Raw genomic sequence first — 23,797 nt, 5'->3', positions numbered from 1 at the left:
GGTTGATACTTCGTTAATTATTAGACCTACAAATAAGGGTAGAGGTGTGGTGGTCATGGATAGGAATAATTATGAGACAGAGTTTTTTTTTCTCAGCTAAACACATTGTTTTATCAAGAATTAGTCCATGACCCCGCTATAGCCATTCTGTTCTCTAAGAATGGCTATAGTTCTCCATTCTGTTCTCCAAGATTGACTACTGCAATTCCATCTTGCAAGGTCTCCAGGCTTCTACTATAAAACCCCTCCAGCTGCTCCAAAATGCAGCGGTGAGAATTTTGACGAATACTAATCGGAGAGTGCATATCTCTCCCATTCTAAAAGATCTTCACTGGCTCCCAGTAAACTTCAGGATTCTCCATAAATCACTGACAATTATCCACAAAAATATTCACCATCAGACCCCACTCGATCTTCTACACCCTCTCAAATTGCACTCGACGGCCAGACCCTTAAGGGATGCCTACAAGGGATCCTTACATGTTCCTCCAATCAAAATTGTACACCACTCAAATATCAGAGACAGGACATTCTCTATCACAGGTCCCTCCATCTGGAACGCCATGCCTCCGGACCTCAGGCAGGAAACTTGTCTACTAACTTTCAAAAAGAAACTAAAGACATGGCTGTTCTGCCGAGCCTTCCCCGCCACTAGCCCAACAGACTGACTTAGAACTGTTCCATCACTTATGTAAATAAACAAACGCTAATTACGCTCACAAGTCATCATGAGGTCGGCTCCTTGCCTCCCTCCCATACTCTATTGTATATAGCACTTTATCTTCGTTCTCCCTCTTTTTTTCCTACACTCAGTTAAGGCTTCCTTGTTATAATGTAACTTTATGCTCCTTTTAATATGTCTCTTGTTGACTGGTTGGTTATAGTTACTGTTTAGTTCGATGTAAACCGAGTTGATTTGATTTGTATCAAGAAAGTCGGTATATAAAAGCCTTTAATAAATAAATAAATAAATAAAATATAGCATTATAAAAAGAGATGAAATCTTTGTTAGATCAAGCAGTGGTAGACAAAGTCTTTACATCGAAGGACTTTGATATTTTTTATATGTCCCACAACCTTCTATTCCATATTTCTATATTGTTCCAAAAATTCATAAGAACTTGACTAACCCACCTGGGCGTTCTGTTGTGTCGGGCATTGGCTCTATTTTAGAGCCATTAACCAAATTTATTGGTCAGATTTACAATCTCTGGTCCCTTTGATTGGTGCAAATGTGAGAGATTCCACTGATTTCATCAATAAGTTAGAACAGGTCCCTTCAGCTAACTTTGTGGGTTTTGGTGACTGCAGATATTGCGTCCCTATATACAAATATTCCCTAGCAGTCAGCATTACAAATTATATGACAGGCACTTAAAAACACTGATATGTCAAAGCCAATGGAATTTCAAGGTGCATTTAGCGGAACTTACTTTGACTAAAAGTTAAAGGAATCCCCATGGGATCCCCTATGGCCCCCTACGGTCTCCTGTTTATATGTGGCTGAATTCAAGAATCGTTTCATATATATATGTCTGACTTCTTTTCAGAAATTATTTTTTGGAAATGATATATAGACTATTTATTTGGACTTGGACAGGGAGTGAGGGAGACATTGGAGCAATTTAATAGATGGATAAACACAGTAGATTCCAACTTACTATTTGCGGTTCAATCACACAAGTCCACTATTTCATTTTTGGACATCTGTATATGTAAACAGGAAGGTAGCATAACTACCACAGTGTATCAGAAGCCTACCGATAAGAACACCTTATTTCATAATAAAAGTTTTCATCCTCGTGCTTTGAGAGAAAATATTCCCATGGGCCAATTTTTGAGGTTTCAGAGATTGTTTTTCGGTATCTGAATATAACAAGCAGGCCCAGGGTCTTATTAATAGGTTGTTAGCCAGAGGGTATACTAGATCTGTGGTAAAACAATTCTTATAAGAGAGCTCTATATGCAAATAGGGAGAACCTACTAGCAAAAACAAGTACAGATCCCCTTATGTGTATAGTATGTTCTTTGCCATATTCGTCTAGGACATCAAGTATTAACATGGCCAATAGTTCAAAATAATACTTTTATCGTCTTTGACACCATTTGCTTAGTGCCCCATTTTTGCTGTAAAAAGAGAGACATTTGAGATGATGACTTAGTCAATGTAATCGGGAAAGCTTAGTAGTAGAGAACAAATTTGGACAGACCACTTGTGGAAGTTGTTCCTTTTGCATCCATGCACTGTTTTCAAACATTTATTCATTGCAATATCCCTATAAGTTACCGGGTCTTTTTTCTTGTCAAATGCTAGGAGTAATATATGTGATGGTCTATCCATGCAATTATTTACATATTGGACAGACTAAAAGAATGATTAAAACTAGGATTATTGAGCACAAGAGTTGTATTCAATCACAGACGGAGGGTGCTCCCTTAGTTGATCATTGGTTACAAACATCACATTCAATCGAAGACCTTAAATTTTTTGTGATTTGTCAAGTACATTTCAGCAGAGGGGGCAATATTTCCCTTAAATTGCGTTGGTTGGTACAGTGGTTTATTTTTACATGGCATACAGCGAGCCCTAATGGATTAAAAAATCAGATAGAATCAGCAGCTTTTTTATGAGGTAATTATCTGATTGTGATTGGCCCTTTATTTAAACAGTGTATACTTCATTGTACGTTGGACCATTTACGCTGGCATACAGTCATTTGGGAAACCAAGAATATGGAGTGATTGTGTCCTATAAGGTAGGAACTGGAAGTGTGACTATGTATTTCACACATTTGATATGTAAGTTAATTAGTTATGTGTGTAATGTGAGTAGCTAGTTTAGGAGGGTAGCGTTTTAAGTTTATAAGGTTAGTGAAGTAATTTATGTGGTTCTTGTTTGTTACTCAAATGAATTGTTGCTGGAGTAAGAAGCAAACACATATGGAAGTCTAGCAGAGAGATGTCCTTTAGGAGAGTCTGGAAAAAATTCACAGTTTAAATATAATGTTATTTTATGATCTGTTATTCAGAAGATTGAGTGAGTGTTGTGTATACAATGAAGGTGTAAAGATAGTATGGAGGGTATTTTCAAATTTTATATAGTTTTATAATTTTTTTGTCGTATGTGCTACAGATGCGGTTGAGCTTTATTAATTTTTTCTGATGAAGCACTTTTTAGGGTAAAATGAAGAATTCTTGGTTATACTAAGAAGAACCATATTTATGATATCCACAAAATATTGGGATTATTAAGGATACAGCTTAAAGAAAACAATAAGAAGAGTTTTCCCTTTGGAGATCTATTGAAAACAATTGTGGTCTACAGACAGTTATTTTAAATTGATGACTTTTGTGTAATGAGTAGTATATGTAAGTGTTTGAATAAAGTGTAGGAATGAGTGTGGAATTTTAGGGAACAGTTTGAGTGGTTTTAAATGAATGGGCATTTGAGGTTCGAGACTGTTAGTATTTTAACCATTTTCATAATAGTATAGATTATATTAATCCAGCGATTTGATTAAGAAATGTTTAATGTATATTATGCATGTGAACCACATTTCATTAAAAACAATTGTAATATGCATTTATAAGTATTTTTTATATTTAGAAATTGATAATTGCATATTGGATGTAATTTCATTTCTCTTTGTGTATGTAATATGTACTAATATCGCCAGTTAAGGCTGTTATCTGGGTGTACGTATCCAGATAAGTTTAAACCTAATCAACTATATTAAAATATAGCCAGTCAGGTTTGAAAGTTATCCAGGTACATATACTCGGATGACTTTAGTTAAGTATATTCAATGGGAGACTTGTTATCCAAATATCGCTAGCCAAATAATGTGTCCTCTCACCATTTTTCTAAATATTGACCTCTTAGATTTGAAACTCTTTGGATAGAGCTTTGTTGTACCCATATGCCAAATTGTTGTGAAGCACCCTAATGTGGAGTACTAAATGAATGCTAAAATAAATATTTTTATTCAACGAGGTGTTTTTGTTGTGTTGATTTTATGACTATTGTTGTTTTTATGATTGTACTTTTATGATTTTATTGCTCTGTTTTTAATTTATCTGCCTTGAACAAGTGCTTGGTAATAAGGCGGGCTATACATTTTTGTAAGTAAACAAATCCTCCATTCTTCTACAGAAATGTGACAGTGACAGTCTTACAAAGTATACAGATCAGTCAGACTGTCCCAAGGTTTATCTTACAATAGAGGTCATGTGGTATGAGAGAGGGTCTGTTCTGGTAAAACAGGAACAGGTGGCAGCAGGGAGAGAGATGCTGTGTGGATATTGTCTTCCTCATTTAATAATGTACTTATTCCTTCTTTCGAGGCAGTTGGTATCATGAAGGTATCTCACGTCATGAAGCAGAAGCTGTCCTCATGAGCAAGGATACGGGCTGCTTCATCATCCGAGCCAGTCAGAACTCCCTGGGAGAATTCTCTATTTCTGTCAGGTATGGTCATACCCTGGCTGGCAACCCTTCCTATCTATCACTTTCTGTTCTTACCACTGGACCGGAAATGAGGGTTGCTTCCCATACTGAAATTTCCCCTTCAGTGTAAAATACAAGACCAGCAACATTTTAACCACAGATTAGAGAGTCGTCAGGAAGAGATTTGGAACTCAGGTAAAAATAATGAAAAGTTATTTCTTGTATAGCCTCTCTTCTAGTATTTAGCTGAGAAAGAAGGTGTCACACTCTGTCTTGGGGTTAAGTCCTGACACACAAAGATTTCACTTGAGTAGACAATGCAAGTCACTTATTAAATAATCTTGAGTGCCTTGCTTAAGGAGAGCTCATACAAATAGGCACTTTGACTGCACTTTTTAGTTAGATGTCTTATGTCTTAAATTGAGAATGTGCCAAGTTATTTATAGTCATTGATCCAGGATAAAACATATTACTGAGGGTCCCAAGTATTTTTTTGAGAAGTTTTTTGTATGCAGTCAAAGTGCCTATTTGTATGAGGTCTCCTTAAGCAAAGCACTCAAGATTATTTAATAAGTGACTTGCATTGTCTACTCAAGTGAAATCTTTGTGTGTACTATTTATATTTTTTTATTTCACAGGTTCTTTATATAATCCGGTTCTTAGCTCAACAGAGAAATCTTCATTTCTCCCTACTGCTGGGCAGAAAGGGTGGCAAAAACTTCTACTCAAAACCCAAATGCAGAAACTGCACAAGAAAATGCTCCACAGATTCACTCAGCACAGAGTCACCACAGTGTGTGTGTGAGATGGATTTCAGAGAGTCTTTTCTCTTCCTATCCTCTTCAGGGCAAGGGGGTCTCCCTCCCTGAAACAGGACTAGGGGAGCCAGAAAAAAATCTCCAAAAACTAAAGTCCAAAATTCACTGGTGTTTCTAAAAGCATGAGACGGCCTCGCCAGCCAGGTAGTGGACTAATGAGGGATAGGCCTTCTTCCTGTCCAGGACTCTAGGGATAAGGGCCTAGCCCACAAGGAATGGGGGAAGCAGCTCCTACTCCTCCAACTGCCACACTGATCTCCTGCCTTGCCATGCCGTTCAGTAGCCAGCAGCCTCCCAGGGGGTGCTGTAACAAGTGGAATGCTCCTCTCTTATCCAAAGTCTTGGACTGGGGCCAGCTTTTGGAGATCCCAAGGGGTCTCTACACGGGTATGTGGATTTTTTTGATTTGGTTTTTTGGATGGCGTGGACATAATGTGTGTGAATGCTTCCAAATTGTGCTTTTTAGTTCTAGTTGTGCAAGATATTTTGGGCAGGGAAGACCTGAGAGTCTCAGTGGTTAGAGTTTTCATATAAAATGTTTTAATTGTCTGAATGTGTAATATCTCTGAATGGCCACAGGATGGCATTTTTTTCTTGTGGGGAGAGTCAGTATGAGGTCTTAATGTTGTGGATATGGGGTGGTGTATTGGTTCCCTGAAATCTATCGATTTTTCTGATTGGATGAGGGTTTTCCCAGGAAGTATTAAATTGGGAGGATTTGGTGGGCACACCCCTTTTTTCTAGGTTGGAGCTGGAGGTAAGGTGGACCTCCAGGATGTAGGGAGCCTGGAGTAGCCAGCCTGTGGGCTGGAGGTGTCTGGAGACCCCTCCAATACGGGGAGGGACCTGCAGGGGTTTTTCCCCTCAAGGGAGAAGACCCAAGGCCATGGCATGGAAATAGAGAATTCTTCCCACTGAGGAAAGTGTCCAGGAGCCAAGGAGAGTCCCAGGCATTTCCTCCATCTCAGGAGTTGGCTGGAGAGGGAGAAAAGGAGTGGAATTAATCTGAGAAGAGGAGGAATCTTTTGAAGTCCAGAGTGTGTAGGAGGCCAGGGAATCATGCACACTGCTGGGAGAGTGACATGGGATGTGAGGGGTCTACAAAGGTGTGAGTAACATGATTGGGGATATGGTAGTGAGAGGCCCCACATCCCGCAGTGGACAGCTGGAGTTGAAAGGGAAGAGGTATCAGGGAGTTGGACTGCCCCAGTTCCATTAGGCCGGGGAGGTTGAGGAATATAGCTGGTTTTAAGCCCTGCATCCTGCTAAATATTATGGAGGAATAAAAGGAGTTTGTAACTAATTCTGACTGGGAAGTCTAATAGCCGTCCAGGTGAAGTCTGAGAGACTGGCACTCTTACTGCTTGGGTCTCCAGTAAACATCTGTGTTGCATGCTCAATACCTGATGGTATTCCCATGAATTCTGATTTTTTTTCAGTATTTATCATACTATCCTCTACTAAATGCATATAGCTGCTGGTTGAAATATCCAGAACAAATACAAGTTGGAAGCTGGCTAAACCAGTGAGTGGTGTGACTTTGTTCTGAGCTTGTACTCGTCCCAGCACTTAAGGTAGAGATAAGGGTTCATAGAGGGGAGGGTAAAGCAGTCTGTGAGCCCAGACCCTCTGTCCGACTGCTTTTAACTGGATCCACTTCACCATCTTAATGGCCCCCAACCTATAACCCACACAAATAAATTAGAGAGCCTGCCTCCTTCCTAATGGGTCAGAATCCCTCGTCATTTATGTCCTCCGAGAAAGGGGCTACATATGGAAGTTTCCTTCTGCGTGTTTGGGCTTTCAGCTCAATTGGAGCCAGCCTCTATTCACAGCTCCCTGGAGGTTTTTCACCTACTTTTTATTCACTCCCAACTCATTTGGCCTAGGCATGGTAGTGATAGCCATTAACTGGGGAACTTGCACCAGGGTTCTTTCCAGAACGCTGCAGCCAGTGGCCACCGGGTGTCAGTCCTGAGCGACGACTGGGACTCCCTCCCTCTGCAGCATCTGTGACCAGCCTGCAGGGTGGAAGACCTGGTCTGGAGGTTGAAGGCAGGTCCTCTTCATGGACAGGACCACTGAGCCGCTGGGTGAAGAGAATTTCATGATGCAGGGACACCAGTTTACATCGGGATGGCTTTTTTTTTCCATCACTTTAAAATAGTTTATTTCAATCTGAGGCTGCTGTCATTATCAGATGCAGAAAGGAACTCGCCCACCCCATTCCTCCTTTCCCTAGGTTTGTTCCAGTTGCTTTTTGGGCTATTAGAAGGATGATTGGTTGCTCATGAAGGAGCTCCCTCTCTTTTGATTCTGGCAGAGTGGATTTCGGCAGCCTGGCGGTTGCTGAGCCTTGCAGGAAGGACTGCAGTGTGAGGACGGCTCGGAGAAAAGAATTTGTGAATCACAGTGTGACATCTGACGAGGCCACCGCTGAAGAAAAGGGAAAGCCAAGTGGGAAAGCTTGAAAATATTAAAACAGTAGATCCCTTGCCCTCTGAGTGGCTTTTGCGTGTGCTCCTGGCATGAGGTTCATTTCTAATTTAAAGCCCTCCCCTCTCTTGTTGAAATCCTTCCCAATCTGCTGTGGGAAGGATTTCCAGAAGAAATGAGTAGAAACACCATCCTCTTGTTCCTCTCTATCAGAATTAATCCAGCACTATAAATTGGAAATGTTCATTTTTGGTTGCTATTAGAGAAACATAAGAAGCAGCCCTGTTTTCTAAAAATGGAGAGGCCAATAATAAAATTGCAATCCATTGGGTCCAAAATACCGGTGGGACTGCAAGCTCATTTTCAAAAGGAAACACCTCACAGAAGGGGGGTGGCCAAAATTATCTGTTTAAATCGCACCGATTATTGCCCCCATGAGAACCAACATGGCACACTGTGATGCTGCTGTCCAGGAGGCTGATGTTCATGGGCTGAATTGGACAAAAAATGTGGGGATACTCTTCCTCATTCCTGGCCCTCTGATTTTCCTGTTCCCCCCTCACCCCCAACCATCCCCCTTCCAGTGATTCACCAATATCTTTTCCCCCCTACCTTCCTATCTCTTCCTATCTCTTCCCCTCTCTCACACCTTCATCTCCCTCTCCAACAAACCTATTCCTCTCTTAGCAGATGTTTGTCTCTTTAGGTTCCAGTGCTTCTCCCATACCATTCCTCTTTACCTTCTTCTCTTACCCCCTTAATCCCTCCAGATCCCTCCCTTTCCCTTTTCCCCTTCTGATTTCTCCCACTCTTCTTATCTTTCATGTGCTTCAATCCCCTCCTGCTCTCCCTTGACTAGGACCCCCTCCCCCCCCCCAGCAGCACCCATTAGTAGCAACCGTAAAATAAAACTGTACCACCTGTGCAGTACTTAAGAAGTGCACTTGGCAAGATCCACCCTTTATTGGTTACCAATTTTAGCTCCCAATTGCTGTTTTTAAAATTCTTTGAGCTGCTCCCCTGCAATTTCCCTGATGCCATGGGCAGAGCCATGTTTGGCATTGGGGGGGGGGGGGCAGTGGAGGGAAATCACACCTCACGCACTGGATCTGATTGGCTGTGATGTCACCAGTGATGCAACGCCTAGAACATGAACCAGTCACGCACCATGCCACGTGAGCAAGCGTGATACTGAACAGAGCTGCTCCCCAGTATTCATGGGAATTGTAAGGGAATCGTTTCAAGCACAGGAAAAATGACTTAGCTGTACACCGACTTTTACAGAGTGGATGTTACTGCTTGACATATAGAATTTACACAGTGAGTGGCAGGCAGAATTGTCTCTTAAGAAAATCAGGACAGCAAGTGCCAGAACGCATTGTGCAGGTGTTGAGGAAAATTTAGACAAGATTCTCCTGTCCATGATAGTTTGGATTGATCTGGTTTTCTTCTTACTAAATATTTTCAGGTTTTCAAAACTTGATGCAATTCTTGCTCTTGCCTTCACAGTCCTGATGGACTTTAATCAAAGGCTGCTCTGCTGGTACCTCCCATCTGCTGGGCATTTGAGGAGTAGCAACTCTCCTAAGAAACGTGGAGGTCAATATTCAGTAGGGCGGTTAGTGGACAAGTTATTTGGCTAAAGTTAGCCGGATAACTTGTCCCTTATATTCAGCGGGATAGACTTCCCACTGAATATACTTGCTTAAAGTTATCCGGATACATGTAGCCAGATAACTTCAAAACATAAGCAGATACCACCTTCCCCCAACCCCCTCAGAACCTAGGGGACCCTCTGTCCCGCGCCCAGCACCTCCAGCCTGCTCTAAGCCCAGATTAAGCTTAAGCCTCCAGCACAGTCTGTAGCCGTAAGAGAAGGCGATCTAGATGCTGCACTGGAAGCGTAAGCTGCCTGTCTTAGAGCAGCGCTGGAGGTGCCGGGAGCGGGACAGAGGGTCCCTTGCTCCCGGCAAACAAAAATAAAGCACTGGTGGGGGGGATGGGGAAGTTGGGGGAAGGGGGAATCCATGACCATTGTTAGCAAAAGGGGGCGGGTTGCATATAAAAAATGAAAACAAAATCGGCACAGGGATCCTCTGCTCCCAAAAACGTTTTTTTGGGGGGTGATGCGAGAACGGCCCGACAGAACCTTCTTAAGATATTGGGGGGAGGGGGGAGGGAGGAGATTGCCCCTAAGGCCCATAGATTTGAAAGCTTTTTCCTATTTCCTCTGAAGCAGGTCTAAAGTTATCCAGTTAGCCTAGACGGATATACCCGATATTCGGCTAGGTTAGCCGGACATCTCGACCCCTTCCCAGAACATTGGAGACTAGTGTATACAAATTTCTCTCGTGCATATTAATTGTGGCTGTCTTGAAAACCCAGCTGGCTAGGTGTGCCTCTAGGAGATGGCTGAGAAACACTGCTCTAAATGATGGGTTGGGTGGGGCGGGGAGGGACAGAGAGATGGGAGGAAACAGGGAACATCCTAAAGGCCAAGCACGATGGATTTCTAGTGAGAACTGAATGAGCAAGAGTAGGAAATGAGGACTTGCGGAGACTGGGAAATAAAAAGGTCTAAGCCTGCTTTCCTTTATAATCTGGAGTTGTACCATGCCGCTCCCCATCCTCCTTGCTCCCTGAGATCATCAGTGCCTCATTTTTTCTTCCATTATCAGATCGCATCTCAGGCTACAGCTAACATGTATCTTTCTGTTGGTCATTGTGATCCTAGACAAGAAGAAGATGTCCAACATTTCAAGGTCATGCGGGATAGTAAAGGCAACTACTACTTATGGACAGAGAAGTTTCCCTCTCTGAACAAGCTGGTGGAGTACTACAAGACTTCATCCATTTCCAGGCAGAAGCAGATCTTCCTGCGAGATGGGACACAAGAGGAACAGGTACCAGAACTTGATACTTATGTTCAGGGAAATCAAACCCTCACTCCCCATTTACAGGGCTAGAATTTCCATTGGGGGCGGCAGCCATGTGCATAGTGGAGCCACATGGCCTCTCCCCACTCCCTCTTTCCTTACTGCCTGCTGGCAGGAGTAGAACAACATTTCTTACCTACATCTGCTTCCTCCTCTACCAGCTTCAGTCTGAACTCTGAGTCAAGCTGGGCCTGTAATCTAATGAGATCTTGCAGAGGAAGTAGAAGGTGTAAGTAAGAAGTGCTGCCCTCCGTCTGCTGACTGAAGGGAGAGGATTGCGCCGGTGGGTAGGGGCAGTAAATGAGGCACTGAAGATCCTGCACCTAGGGGTATTTGAGATGTAAATCTGGATCTGCTCATTTCACTTAAAGACCCTGAAGGCCCCTTAAATGAACCAAACTTTTATTCTGTGTGTAGACTATCACTGAGCAGTGAGTGTGACCGCTGGAGCAGAGCTAGGCCCAAAGCATAAAGACACAATGCTCCGTAGGAATTTCAGCAGAAAGTTACCAGTAAGACCACTCAATGGATCCTAGTGCAGTTATTGTGCTGCTGCTGGTGACATGGAATCAGATCCTGTGGTGGAACCAAGGGGACCCCAAAGAGTTACTAAAAGTAAAGAATCATCAGGGCCAATGGAAGCACCTGGTGGACTAGGTGGCCACCTAGAGCGCCATTGCTTTGATGACAGTGGTGGCAATGGCATGTCCTTTTTCCCACCGCACTAGTCTAGAACATAAGAAATTGCCATACTGGGTCAGACCAAGGGTCCATAATGTTCAGTTCAGAGTTAACAGTCTGCTTGGAATTAGCAATCTGTTGTTATTTAGAAGAGTTGTGGGTGGATCCTTGGACCGGTGGCAGATGACCACGCCCCCAGGGAAAGATCCCAGGAGGGACCACCGGTCAGGCTCAGAGTATGGAGACAGACACACACTAGTTCTTTTATTAGACAGTATACTGAACCACCAGAGGTGGCAGTAGTGAGCTGGAATACCCGGCTGGGCTGCAGTCCCTCAGATACTGGAACAGCGATCCTGGAGGCTGAGCTGTAGAGAAACTGAAATATAGTGAGTAGGCAGGGTATGCAGAGTTCATGTACTGAGCCAGATGGTAACACTCACACAATGTCTCATAGAAGCCCAGGAGCTGGAAGTATAGGCCCTCGAGGAGCGAGTACCTGGTTCCAGGGAAAGCTCTGAGAGAGCGATGGTAACTCACTGATGTAGTTGGCAGTGATGACTTCCAGGCAGAAGAGAGTACTGAGTAAGTTTGGGAACGAGGGCCCTTGAGGAGCGAGTACCGGTTCCAGACTGTCACCTGAAAAACAAAGGAGAGAGCGAGGCCCCCGAGGAGTGGGTACCCCTAGTAAGTCCGAGGAGGCAGAGTAGCTTAGGTAGAGTAACCCTTGCTAACTCTGTGTTAGCAAATTCTAAGAACTTATATATCTGTCGCGGGTGACGTCATCTTCAGGGGACGCCCCCGAGGTTCGCGCCATCGCCGGTACTTCAGTCGGGGCTGCGCCACGCGCGCACCCCTAGGCCTCCAGGAAACATGGCGGATTGCAGCATCTAGCCGGTCTGGAGACGCCGGAGGACTTCTTCAGAAGAACACCACGGCAGCCAATCTTCCCACGGACAAAGAGGGAGGCGCCAAAGAGGTAAAAAGGGCAGAGAGAGGGCGTCAGGAAACCGACGGAACAACACATAAAACTCAGCATCTTGTTTCCAACAGAGGGCTAACTAGGCCACAAGATCCTGGCAAGTACCCAAACACCAAGAAGATCCCATGCTACTGATGCCAATAATAGCAGAGGTCATTCTCTAAGTCAACTTGATTAAAAGCAGTTAATGGACTTCTTCAAGAACTTATCCAAACCTTTTTTAAACCCAGCTACACTAACTGCACTAACCACATCCTCTGGCAACAAATTCCAGAGCTTAATTGTGCGTTGAGTGAAAGAATTTTCTCTGATTAGTCTTAAATGTGCTACTTGCTAACTTCATGGAGTGCCCCCCTAGTCCTTCTATTATCCGAAAGTGTAAATAACCGATTCGCATCTACTCATCCTCTCATGAATTTAAAGACCTCTATCATATCCCTCCTCAGCTATCTCTTCTCCAAGCTGAACAACCCTAACCTCTTCAGCCTTTCCTCATAGGGAGCTGTTCCATACCCTTTATCATTTTGGTCACCCTTCTCTGTCCTCCTCCATCGCAACTATATCTTTTTTGAGATGCGGCGACTAGAATGGTACACAGTATTCAAGGAGCAATCTCACCATGAAGTGATACCGAGGCATTATGAAATTTTCCATTTTGTTGACCATTACCTTCCTAATAATTCCTAACATTCTGTTTGCTTTTTGACTGCTGCAGCACACTGAGCTGACGATTTCAAAGTATTATCCACTATGATCCCTAGGAACCTAACATCATGTAACTACAGCAAGGGTTATTGTGCAACACCTTGCACTTGTGCACATTAAATTTCATCTGCCATTTAGATGCCCAATCTTCCAGTCTCGAACGGTCATCCTGCAATGTATCACAATCCTCTTGTGATTTAACTATTCTGAATAATTTTGAATCATCTACAAATTTGATAACCTCACTTGTCATATTCCTTTCTAGATCATTTACAAATATATTGAAAAGCACCGGTCCAAGAACTAATCCCTGAGGCACTCCACTGTTTACCTTTTTCCACTGAGGAAATCGACCATTTAATCCTACTCTCTGTTTCCTGTCTTTTAACCAGTTTGTAATCCACGAAAGGACATCGCCTCCTATCCCATGACTTTTTAGTTTTCTTAGAAGCCTCTCATGAGGGACTTTGTCAAACGCCTTCTGAAAATCCAAATACACTACATCTACCAGTTCACCTTTATCCACATGTTTATTAACCCCTTCAAAAAAATGAAGCAGATTTGTTAGGCAAGACTTCCCTTGGGTAAATCCATGTTGACTGTGTTCCATTAAACCATATCTTTCTATGTGCTCTACGATTTTGATCTTGAGAATAGTTTCCAATATTTGTCCCGGCACTGAAGTCAGGCTCACTGGTCTATAGTTACCCGGTTCACACCTGGAGCCTTCTTTAAATATTGGGGTTACATTGGCCACCCTCCAGTCTTCAAGTACAATGGATGATTTTAATGATAGTCACAAATTTTAACTAATAAATCAGAAATTTCATTTTTTAGTTCCTTCAGTACCCTAGGATGCATACCATCCGGTCCAGGTGATTTGCTACTCTTTAGTTTGTCAATCTTGCCTACTACATCTTCCATGTTCACAGTGATTTCGTTCAGTTCATCTGACTCATCACCCCTGAAAACCATTTCTGGAACTGGTATCTCCCCAACATCCTCATTAGTAAACACAGAAACAAAGAATTCATTTAGTCTTTCTGCAATGGCCTTATCTTCCCTAAGAGCCCCTTTAAACCCTCTATCATCTAATGGTCCAACCGACTCCCTCACAGGTTTCTTGCTTCGGATATATTTTAAAAAAATTTTATTATGAGTTTTTGCCTCTGCAGCCAGCTTCATTTCAAATTCTCTCTTCGCCTGTCTTATCAATGTTTTACACTTAACTTGACAATGCTTATGCTTTATCCTATTTTCTTCAAATGGATCCTTCTTCCTATTTTTGAAGGTTGTTTTTTTTGGCTAAAATAGCCTCTTTCACCTCACCTTTTAACCATGACAGTAATCATTTTGCCTTCCTTCCACCTTTCTTAATGTGTGGAATACATATGGACTGCACCTCTAGGATTGTATTTTTAAAGAATGTCCATGCGTGTTGAACACTTTTAACCTTTGCAGCTGCACCTTTCAGTTTTTTTCTAACTATTTTCCTCATTATATCAAGTTTCCCTTTTGAAAGTTTAGTATTAGAGCTGCAGATTTACTTATTGCCCCCCTTCCAGTTATTAGTTTAAATTTGATCATGTTATGATCACTTTTTCCAAGTGGCCCCACCACTGTTTCCTCTCTCACCAAATCCTGCGTTCCACTAAGAATTAAATCTAAAATAGCTCCCTCTCTTGTTGATTCCTGAACCAATTGCTCCATGAAGCTCCATGAAGCATCCAGGAACTTTGTCTCTAGCAAGTCCTGATGTTACATTTACCCAGTCAATATTGGGGTAATTGAAATCTCCATTATTGCACTGCCAAATTGGTTAGCTTCCCTGATTTCTCTTAGCATTTCATCATCTGTCTGACCATTTTGTCCAGCTGGACGGTAGTATACTCCTATCACTATACTCTTATCCAACACACATGGAATTTCTACCCATATAGATTCTACTGAGCATTTAGTCTCTTGTATGATCTTTATCCTGTTGGATTCTATACCCTCCTGGACATAAAGTGCCACACCCCCACCAAGTTGATCCTCCCTATGATTGCCATATAATTTGTACCCTGATATAGCACTGTCCCATTGGTTATCCTCCTTCCACCAAGTCTCTGTGATGCCAATTATTTCAATCTTGTCATTTGCTGCTATACACTCTAACTCTCCCATCATACGTCTTAGACGTCTGGCATTGGCATACAGACATTTCAAAGTGTGTTTTTTGTTTGTATTAACAACCTGTTTTTCAGTTGTTAGGGATAATTCGGAAATCATTAGCTTCGGTGATTTTTTTACATATAGGCACATGGACTATGTTTGCTTTTAATGGAACCTCTCTGTTGGGATGCCCTAACTCTCCTGTTTCATTAGTATCCTTCAAGGATACATTTCTCCGAACCATGGAGGTATGCAAGGAGGAGTATGGACTCTCTGGCTTGGACGAAGGCTTATTGGCATATAACCATCAGGTTGAAGTACCAGCAGTTTCTGAAGTTTTTGATTTTAGAGAAACATTTTCAATTTTAAGCCTTTCTGTTTGGTGCCATGCAACTTCATCGAGGTGATGGTGGTTGGGAAGACTGCCCTATGTCTGGAATGTGTGCTGGTGTATCTGTGTCTGGATGATTGGCTCTGCCAAGCGAAGTCAGGCAATCTTTGGCAGCAGTCGGTCAAAATGAGCTGATACAGTTGAAGTCTTTAGGCTGGATGGTGAATCTAGCAAACAGCCATTTTGTTTCCAGTCAGACCTTGGAGTATCTGGGGGCTTTGTTTGACACAGGGGGTGGGAAAGTGTTTCTCAAGGAAGAGAAGATGCTGAGGTTGCAGGATCAGATTCCACACCTCTTAGGGGCTTCTCGTGACTACTTGATTACTTGCGAGTCCTAGGTTCTGTGATATCAACCTTGGAATTTGTGTCTTGGCATTTGTATATCTGCCGCCTCTTCGGAGGACTCTTCTCTCCCAGTGGAATCGTATGGTCGGAGAATTCCAGCTTCCACTTCCGCTCGGACAAATCTGGAGTGTGGTGGGCAATTAGAAATTCCAGAGAGGGGGTTGCTCGCTACCAAGTCTAGCCTTTTGAGCTGGGGTGCAGTGTGTCAGCATCAGTCAGCATAAGGCCAGTGGTCCAAGAAAGTGATGACTTCATCTATCAATCACTTACAGATGAGAGCGGTGTGGTGCGCATTGCTTGCCTTTTGGCCATGGTTGTGTGAGGAAAGTCCTATCGGTCAATGCAACAACGATGGTCTACATCATCCAACAGGGAGGAACCCAGCATCAGGTGGTGATTCAGGAGGCCCAGCTGTTTGTTCTCTTGGCAGAGCCAAAAGAGGGCCAGGGGTTGGTTCTCTGAGCAGAATAGCACTTGAAGAGAATAGTGGTGCCTCACATCCCTGTAGTAGGCAAGGTTCAGGTTGATTTTCTCAGTCTGAGAAAATCGATCCCAGGGAGTGGGAACTGTTGGAGATGGCGATGCATCTCATCCACCAGAGATGGGGATATCCTCATATGGACTTAATGGCGACCAGACAAAACACCAAGATGGCTTGGTTTTACAGTTGCCGAGGAGAACATGGTGTAGAGGGAATCAATGCTCTAGTTCTTCCATGGCCCTGAAGAATTCTCCTTTGTCTTCCCTCCTTGGCCTCTGGTGGTGTTGCAACCATCCCTTTCCAACGGCTTCACTCCGCCTACCTCTCTTTGTTTGCTCCTCCTCATGCTGCGGATGGACGCCTGGCTACTGCAGTGTCTGCCTGCCGTCCTCTCCAGCGTCCCCGGACTGGCTTGGGTGCTGCCTCCTGCCATGCTCCGCTTATACCATAGGGCACGTGTGCCGCGCAACTCTTCTTCTTATTTCCTACTTGGGGCGAACCTCCGGGGCATCCCCCCGTGATGACGTCATGATGCCCGGATATTTAAAGCCTACAATGTTTGCTAGCCTTTGAGTTAGCAAGGGTTATCCTATGGGAATCCTATGGATGGGATTCGCTCTCCGTACCCAGCTACTCTGCCTCTCCAATCTCTATTGGACTCTCTAACGCTAACGGGGTACCCGCTCCTCGGGGGCCTCACTTGCTTTTCAGGTCACTATCAGGAAACCGGTACTCGCTCCTCGAGGGCCCATGTTCCCTGACTCACTGTCTACTCCTACCTTCTCTTCTGCCTGGAAGGATTCGCTATTCTTCAACATCAGTGAGTACTACCATCTTCACTTCAGAGATGTTCCCTGGAACCAGGCACTCGCTCCTCGAGGGCCTGCCTCCGTTCCAGCCCCAGTGCCATCTCCATGGAACCGCTGCATAGTAAATCATCTGCAAGCCTCCCAGCTCTCATGGTTCAGATACTCACTCCTCGAGGGTCTGTTCTCCCTACCCTGGTGATCTCCATACTGGGGTCTTGTATATTCTCCACTGTACTCATTCTCTCAGTTCTTTCCACTACAGCACTGCTACCGGAGGAGTCGCTGTTCCAGCGCCTGAGGGATATCAGCCCTACCGAGCTATTCCAGCTGCTCACTACTGCCACCTCTGATGGCTTCCTTACACAGTCTAATAAAAGATCAAACTCTGTGTTTGTGTGTCCTGAGCTAAGCCTGACCTGTGGCCCCACATGGGACTTCCCCCTGTGGGCATGGTCAGCTGCCACAGTGTCCAAGGGTCCACCCAAACCTCACAGTTTACAACAGGTGGGCAAGGTGTTATGCCAGATAGGGAAGCATCCAGGCAACATAATTCTCCTAGCTCTGAAGTGGCCTCATCGGCCTTGGTTCACGGATCTGCTCAACATGGCCATAGATAGACCACTGAGGTGTGGCCTCCTATCAAACGTTCTTCATCAGGACCCAATATGTTTGGATCAGGTGGCTCACTTCTGTCTCATGGCTTGTCTATTGAGAGGAGAAGATTGAGACGGAGGGGATATTCTGAAACAGATATTACCACCTTGTTGCAGGCCAGGTGATCTTCCTCATCTTTAGTGTATGTTCGAGTTTGGAGGGTCTTCGAGTCCTGGTGTGTGATTAATAGAGTGCATCTGGTATAGACCACTGTGTCATATATCTTGGCCTTTCTAAAAGAAGGTTTGGTGAAAGGTTTGGCCTCTAACTTTTTGAGAGTCCGGGTAGCAGCCTTGGGGTGCCTCCGGGATAAAGTGCAGGAGTATCCTCTGGCTCATCCGGATGTCGTGCGGATCCTTTGGGAGATTAAGAATTTGCATCCTCCAGTGTGGAAGATTTGGCCATTGTGGACTCTTAATCTGGTACTACGAGGAATGTGTGAGGCTTTGTTTGAACCCCTATGGAGGTGTGGTGATGTGGGATTAGTTCCTGAATTGAAAAGGGACTATGCCTTTCAAAAGGCAGCATTTGTAACCTTGTCTGAGAATAACAGGGCAGTGAAAATGGGGGTTCATTGTGGTTTAGGTCTACATCCCCCAGAGTTCCTTGCTCACTAGCTTTGGCTGATTGAAAGCAGGCAAGAATGAGCATTGGGTGGGGCTAGTCACACCTCTCTTGGGTAGCAGCTTCTGTGTATAAGAGGTATCTGCAGTAACGCTGGAGGAGACCCACAGGGGCAGAGGGAGAGCAAGGAGTTCCATGGAACTCCTGTCCAGCACAGCTATGGAGGAGACAGAAGAGAGTTCTGAGGAGACTGAGATGGATTATTACTAACAGTTAAGTACCTATCCAGGCACGTTAATGACTGAAGGTTGGCTTTAGAGAAAACTAAAGTGTTCTGTATTCCGGCCTGTTAAATACCTCTGTTGAAAGGAACAGGGAGACTGAGTTTAGCTGTGCAGCGTTGGGAAGCTTATGAATGAAGAAGTTGTGGTTTCTTTTGGTAACTAGTTATATTGTGACCCTGTAATGATTTAAAATCTCAGTAATTACAGAGATACAAAGAGGCTTGTGAGGGAAATGTTCTAGCTGTAAAATTTCCTCCTTAAACCAGGGAGAGAAAGTGTAACAACAGAGTTTTCAAAAGTAGAACCAAGCTCCCTAAAGAGGTAACAGAACATAGTGGGAGAAAGCACTGACATTTCTCCTGGGTTAATTGTCAAGGATTTGTCCCTAAAGGAAGTTTGGTTTGGTTTGGTTTACAGCACAGCTACAGAATGGGTGTAGCTCATTAGAATATTGTTAAGGAAATTCCTGCCAGGAAAACTGTGTTTAAACCAAGAGTACTGCTCTAGAGTGGTTGAAACTAACAAGGATGTGTTGATAAGGAGTTTATTACGAAAAAATGTGTGTGTAAATCCAGAACACTGCTGCAGAAAGGTTGCAGTTTACAGAACTTCCCTAATAGGTAGTCTGCAATAGAAAGCCCAGAGTGAGGTATGTTTGTGGCATCTTAATCTGTGAATGCAGGTACCCAAGATTAATGGAAGTTGTTTGTAACAAGTTTAAATGTTTCCTTCAGTTGTTAACTCTGTCTCAGGCCCTAACAAACAGTAATTGAAGCTAAATCCTGCGATGTGTTGAGATTAATTCTTAACCCAGTTGGGGAACTAACAAAACAAAGAAATACAAGCTGTGTTTTAATATATTGGAGTGGCTGTGTGATGACTGGGAGAAACCAGGGATTGATCAAAGGGTTTAGAGCCAGTGGGGTAGATTTTTAAAAAATGCGCGTTCGCGTACTTTTGTTGGTGCACCAGTCACAAACAAAAGTACGCTGGATTTTAGTAGATACGCGCGTAGCCGCTAAAATCCAGGATCGGCGCGCGCAAGGCTGCCGATTTTGGGCAGCTGGCGCACGCCGAGCCGCGCAGCCTGCCTCCGTTCCCTCCGAGGCCATATTGGCCTATACCCCTCTTTAGGTGAACTTTTGTTTAAGGGAAATCCTGCCAGGAATTGCCTGCCAATGCAGGGCTACCCTGAAGTTGAGAGATGTTGATTGGGAATTTTGACTTATTTGAGCAGTTTTTGAGACAGAAGGTGAAAATCTGGAGCTTTTTGGAGATGGCAACATCCAAGATCTAGAGGCCAGGAAATTGAAGAACCTGTAGACTTCCAGTTACGAAAAAAGGGGCTACAGTGACAGTGCTCATTCCAGAGAAGATTTTTTTTGGCTGTTAAATAATTTTGGCTTCTGGCTTTTGGGTCAGTCAGGGTTGAGGATGCTACAGCAGCAGCATTCATAGTCCCTGGGCGGAAGGAGTCTCAGCCATTGTGCAACAGTGACACCTAGTGACTGGATTTAGGATGCATGCATACTGGATTCGAGAGTGAACCACAGTCTGATAGCCCCTGACTAAGGGCCATCATTACAATAGCTGGACTAGATAGGGGGATATAAAACTAGAAAATACCCCTGCAAAGTTGTGAATGATGGCTTGTGCTACTATTGCTCAAGAAAGCCCAGTTCTTATTGACCTGGAAACCCCAAGGACCAGGAGGAAACTGCTGGGACAAAATAAGGATGAAGTTGGGATTCATTTTTTTACTTTTATTTCCAAAACTATGCAACTATTTGCAAATTTAGCTGCATGCAATGTTTTTATAGTTGCCAGAATCCTTGCTTATTAGTGACAGGGGACTGACAGAAGTTCCCACTGCATAGAAGTTCCTAAGCACTGAAAAGAATTTGCTGGCTCCCAATGAGCTCTCCGCTGAGCTTTGTGGTTTTCTGTTAGTGTGCAAACGGGGTTTTAAAATGGATAATGGTGGCCACCAGTGCTGAGGCTGCTATCAACCTGATTAGCAGTCCTTGTAATGGGGAGTTCTGATTGCAGTTAATGTAGCCGTGTCTTCCTGGAGAGGGGTATTAAATTAAGTCATTTTTTTCTGGTTTGCATTTTAATGGAAATGAAGTTCTAGAACAAGAAGTCATGATATAAGACTCAAAGGGGATAGGCTCAGGAGTAATATTACAAAATATTTCTTCACAGAAAAGGTGGTAGATGCCTGGAACAGTCTCCCACTGGAGGTGGTGAAGGCAAATACAATAACATAATTCAAGAAAGTATAAGGTACAGAGGACTCCTGGTGGCCAGGAAATGAAGGGAAAGTCCGAGATTAACTGAGGTCTATGGCTTTGCACCAGAAATGAAAATTGAGCAGAATAGATGGAACTTGTGGTCCTTATCTGTCATCAAACTCTGCTCCTATGTTTTGGTGAGCTAGGTTTTCCATATCTGAACATCTTGTTATACCGCAACCTCTTGTGAATGGGCACAAGAGGGAGCAGGAATCAGCAGATTCAAGATATAGTCAACTTTATTCCTTGGGCACTTAAGTGTCCAGGGCAGTGCTGTACCTACACTATGCCCAATATGGCCTCGGCCATAGGTGTCCGTGCCGTAAGGGTGCCATAGCAGCATGGAGGTCTTCTGGCAACATGCTATCTCCACCTCTCACTTAGTTCGAATCTTCTGTTTGAACAGCATGGGGCTTTTGCATATACAACAGATCTGTATGGGAGGGGGAGATGTGGTGCCAGGGCCTGGGGGAACTGCAGAGAGCTGTATTGAATCCCGCTGATACTGGAACACATAATGGGGAGGCGAGGAGGAAAAAGGTGACAATTCCAGGAGGGTGGGGAGGAGAGAAAGGGGTCTCAGGTGGGGGGGAAGGTGGTGCTGGATGCAGAAGGAGGGGGGGAAGGAGGGTTGTCTCATGCAGAAACAGGGGGAGTCCCTGATTAAGGAGCTGGTGACAGAGTGTACTCTATAAGGAAGGGAGGGTAGAGAGAGAAAAAGGAGGAGGGATGTCTGATGCAGAAGAGAAAGGGGGCAAAAGAGTGTACTTGATGAGGGAAGGGTGGGCAAGAAGGGGGACCTTGATGAGTGAGCTGGAGAAAGAGAGTATCTAATAGGGGAGGAGGGGTGCTTGATGGAGAAGAAGAGTTAAGGGTGAAAGGAGTACCTGATGGAGAAGGGGCTGGAGCTTGTGGTGTTGTGTATTGTATACACCAACTTTTCTACTGCTGGTCCTGCAGTGCCCCCTGCTGGTCTGGTTTTCAGGATTTCTGTAATGGAATGAAGGTAGTGCATGCATATCTATTTTATGCAGATTCTTTGTGGATAACCTGAAAAACCAGATTGGCTAGGGGACACTCCAGGATTGACTTGAGAAACACTGGTATACAGAGTGAGGGCGCATCTTATTACTTTGCCTGGCTGTGTCACTGGTCTAAGGTCAAGGGAAGCACAAGGGACAAAAGATTGAACAAAAAATAATATACTCACTGTACTGCTACAGTCCAAGTAATATAAAGCTAGAATACTTTGCTTTTTTTGGAATTGGGTTCTTCCCTCCTCCAACTCACTAACAGAAGTATCAGAGCCAGCATAAAACGTGCTTCAGTTGGTGGTACCTTAAGCTCCTGGGCATGATTGAGTCTGGCTCGCAACCTGGAAACTTATATAAGGTTTTACTCCTCCCCCTGAGGCAGTTAAATTGCATGGAATTGGGCTATGCCCATTTATGGTTCTTCCTGTGACCATATAGGGGACAAGTTTCAAAGCGGGATTTAGGACAGTCTGTGGGTACTTTTTATCCATGGACTTTGCCTCCATTTTCAAAGTGAAAGTGTGTGCGCATTTTTGCTTTTAAACTCGTGGACATTTTCTCCTGCTTTTTCTGTGGGGACTTTTTTTTCATGGAAGGTAACAGGCAGAGATTTGAAAATTCAGTCTATGGGCTTTATTTTCTTACGCTGACCTGAACACATCTCTGGGAACACCTCCTCTAAATGTGGCTAAAAATATTGGTGGTGGGGAGAGGGGGACACTGGAGGACAGAGGGGAGGGGGCGAGCAACCTGCTACCCGGCTCCCTTCCGTATCCTCCCTGCTACCTGTGAGCCGGCCAATAGCAGCTAAGCCTGCCCCAACGAGGGGGTGGGGCCCACAGGAGCTGCTCAGCCAGCCAGAGAGCAGCACACCAACCGCTGCTATTGGCTGGAGCACCATCTTCCCTGGCAGTGGTCCTCTGCCCTAGTATCCAGGGACCACCAGCTTAAATCTCTCTTCTGGCTTTATGCCTCTGGAAGCGCAGCCGTTTGCCACACCTCTTCTGGAGGCTTCATAACATGATGTAGCAACTTCAAGGACTGTGCTTATTGAAACTCATGTAAACAAAACAATACTAAAAAAAAATCATTAGTAATGCTGTGAATCTGATTTTAAAAGGGTAATGAGGTTTACTTTACTTTTAATGAATGCTAAGGGGGTGTGTGTGTTATTTCAAACTAAAAGGAAAGAGCAGACCATGTCAAAATGATTGATGCACCCAAAATGCATTTATTAGTCTAAAGAAAATAATTGAATAAAGAGTGTATTTATGTTGTAAAAAATCAGCTCATCTGTAGTTGACTAAATTTTGTTCTTGTTTTTCTCCTGGTAACACTCCATTCTCCAGAATTTATGAAACTAATGAGAAGCTGATAACAAAATATGACTCACCATTTAGTATTCTCTCTTTTTTTTTATTCTTTTTTTTTTAAGTTTCCTAGGAGTTTTCTCCAAGGTTTCTTACAGCAGTGTTCTGGAGTTTAAGTTGTAATTTCCGGAGACTCCAGTTCAATGCCAGAGGGTTGGCAGCCCTACAAAAATAGTAACATAGCAGATGACAGCAGAAAAAAACAGTATTCTTTTTTTTTTGTTTAAGATGTGTCAGGGAAAAGTGCAAAGGTACGATTGTTAACACACAGAGGAGAAAAGAAGGAATATGTGGAGGGTGCATAGTTCCTAGTAGGGGATGTGGAGATAATAATGGAAACCTAATTCAAAAAAGCATGGGATAAGCACAAAAGATCTCTTGAGGCAAAGAAGAGAGAGGAAAACCAGATATC

General features: G+C 43.8%; 1 protein-coding gene across 3 annotated transcripts in view; it reads left to right on the top strand.

Annotated features, from left to right (window-relative positions):
- The window catches only part of GRAP2 (GRB2 related adaptor protein 2), a 296,638-nt gene that overhangs the window by 256,363 nt on the left and 16,478 nt on the right, over nt 1–23,797 (top strand). For all 3 annotated transcript variants that reach the window (XM_029590178.1, XM_029590179.1, XM_029590180.1), the window contains exons 4-5: nt 4,349–4,468; nt 10,436–10,604. In XM_029590178.1, the coding sequence (XP_029446038.1) occupies nt 4,349–4,468; nt 10,436–10,604 (289 nt within the window). The remainder of the gene's footprint in view (nt 1–4,348; nt 4,469–10,435; nt 10,605–23,797) is intronic.

The sequence above is a fragment of the Rhinatrema bivittatum genome, chromosome 2, assembly GCF_901001135.1.
Source record: "Rhinatrema bivittatum chromosome 2, aRhiBiv1.1, whole genome shotgun sequence".
Classification (NCBI taxonomy): Eukaryota; Metazoa; Chordata; class Amphibia; order Gymnophiona; family Rhinatrematidae; genus Rhinatrema; species Rhinatrema bivittatum.
Note: the sequence above shows the minus strand (reverse complement) of the source record. Positions and strands in the feature narration are given on the sequence as shown.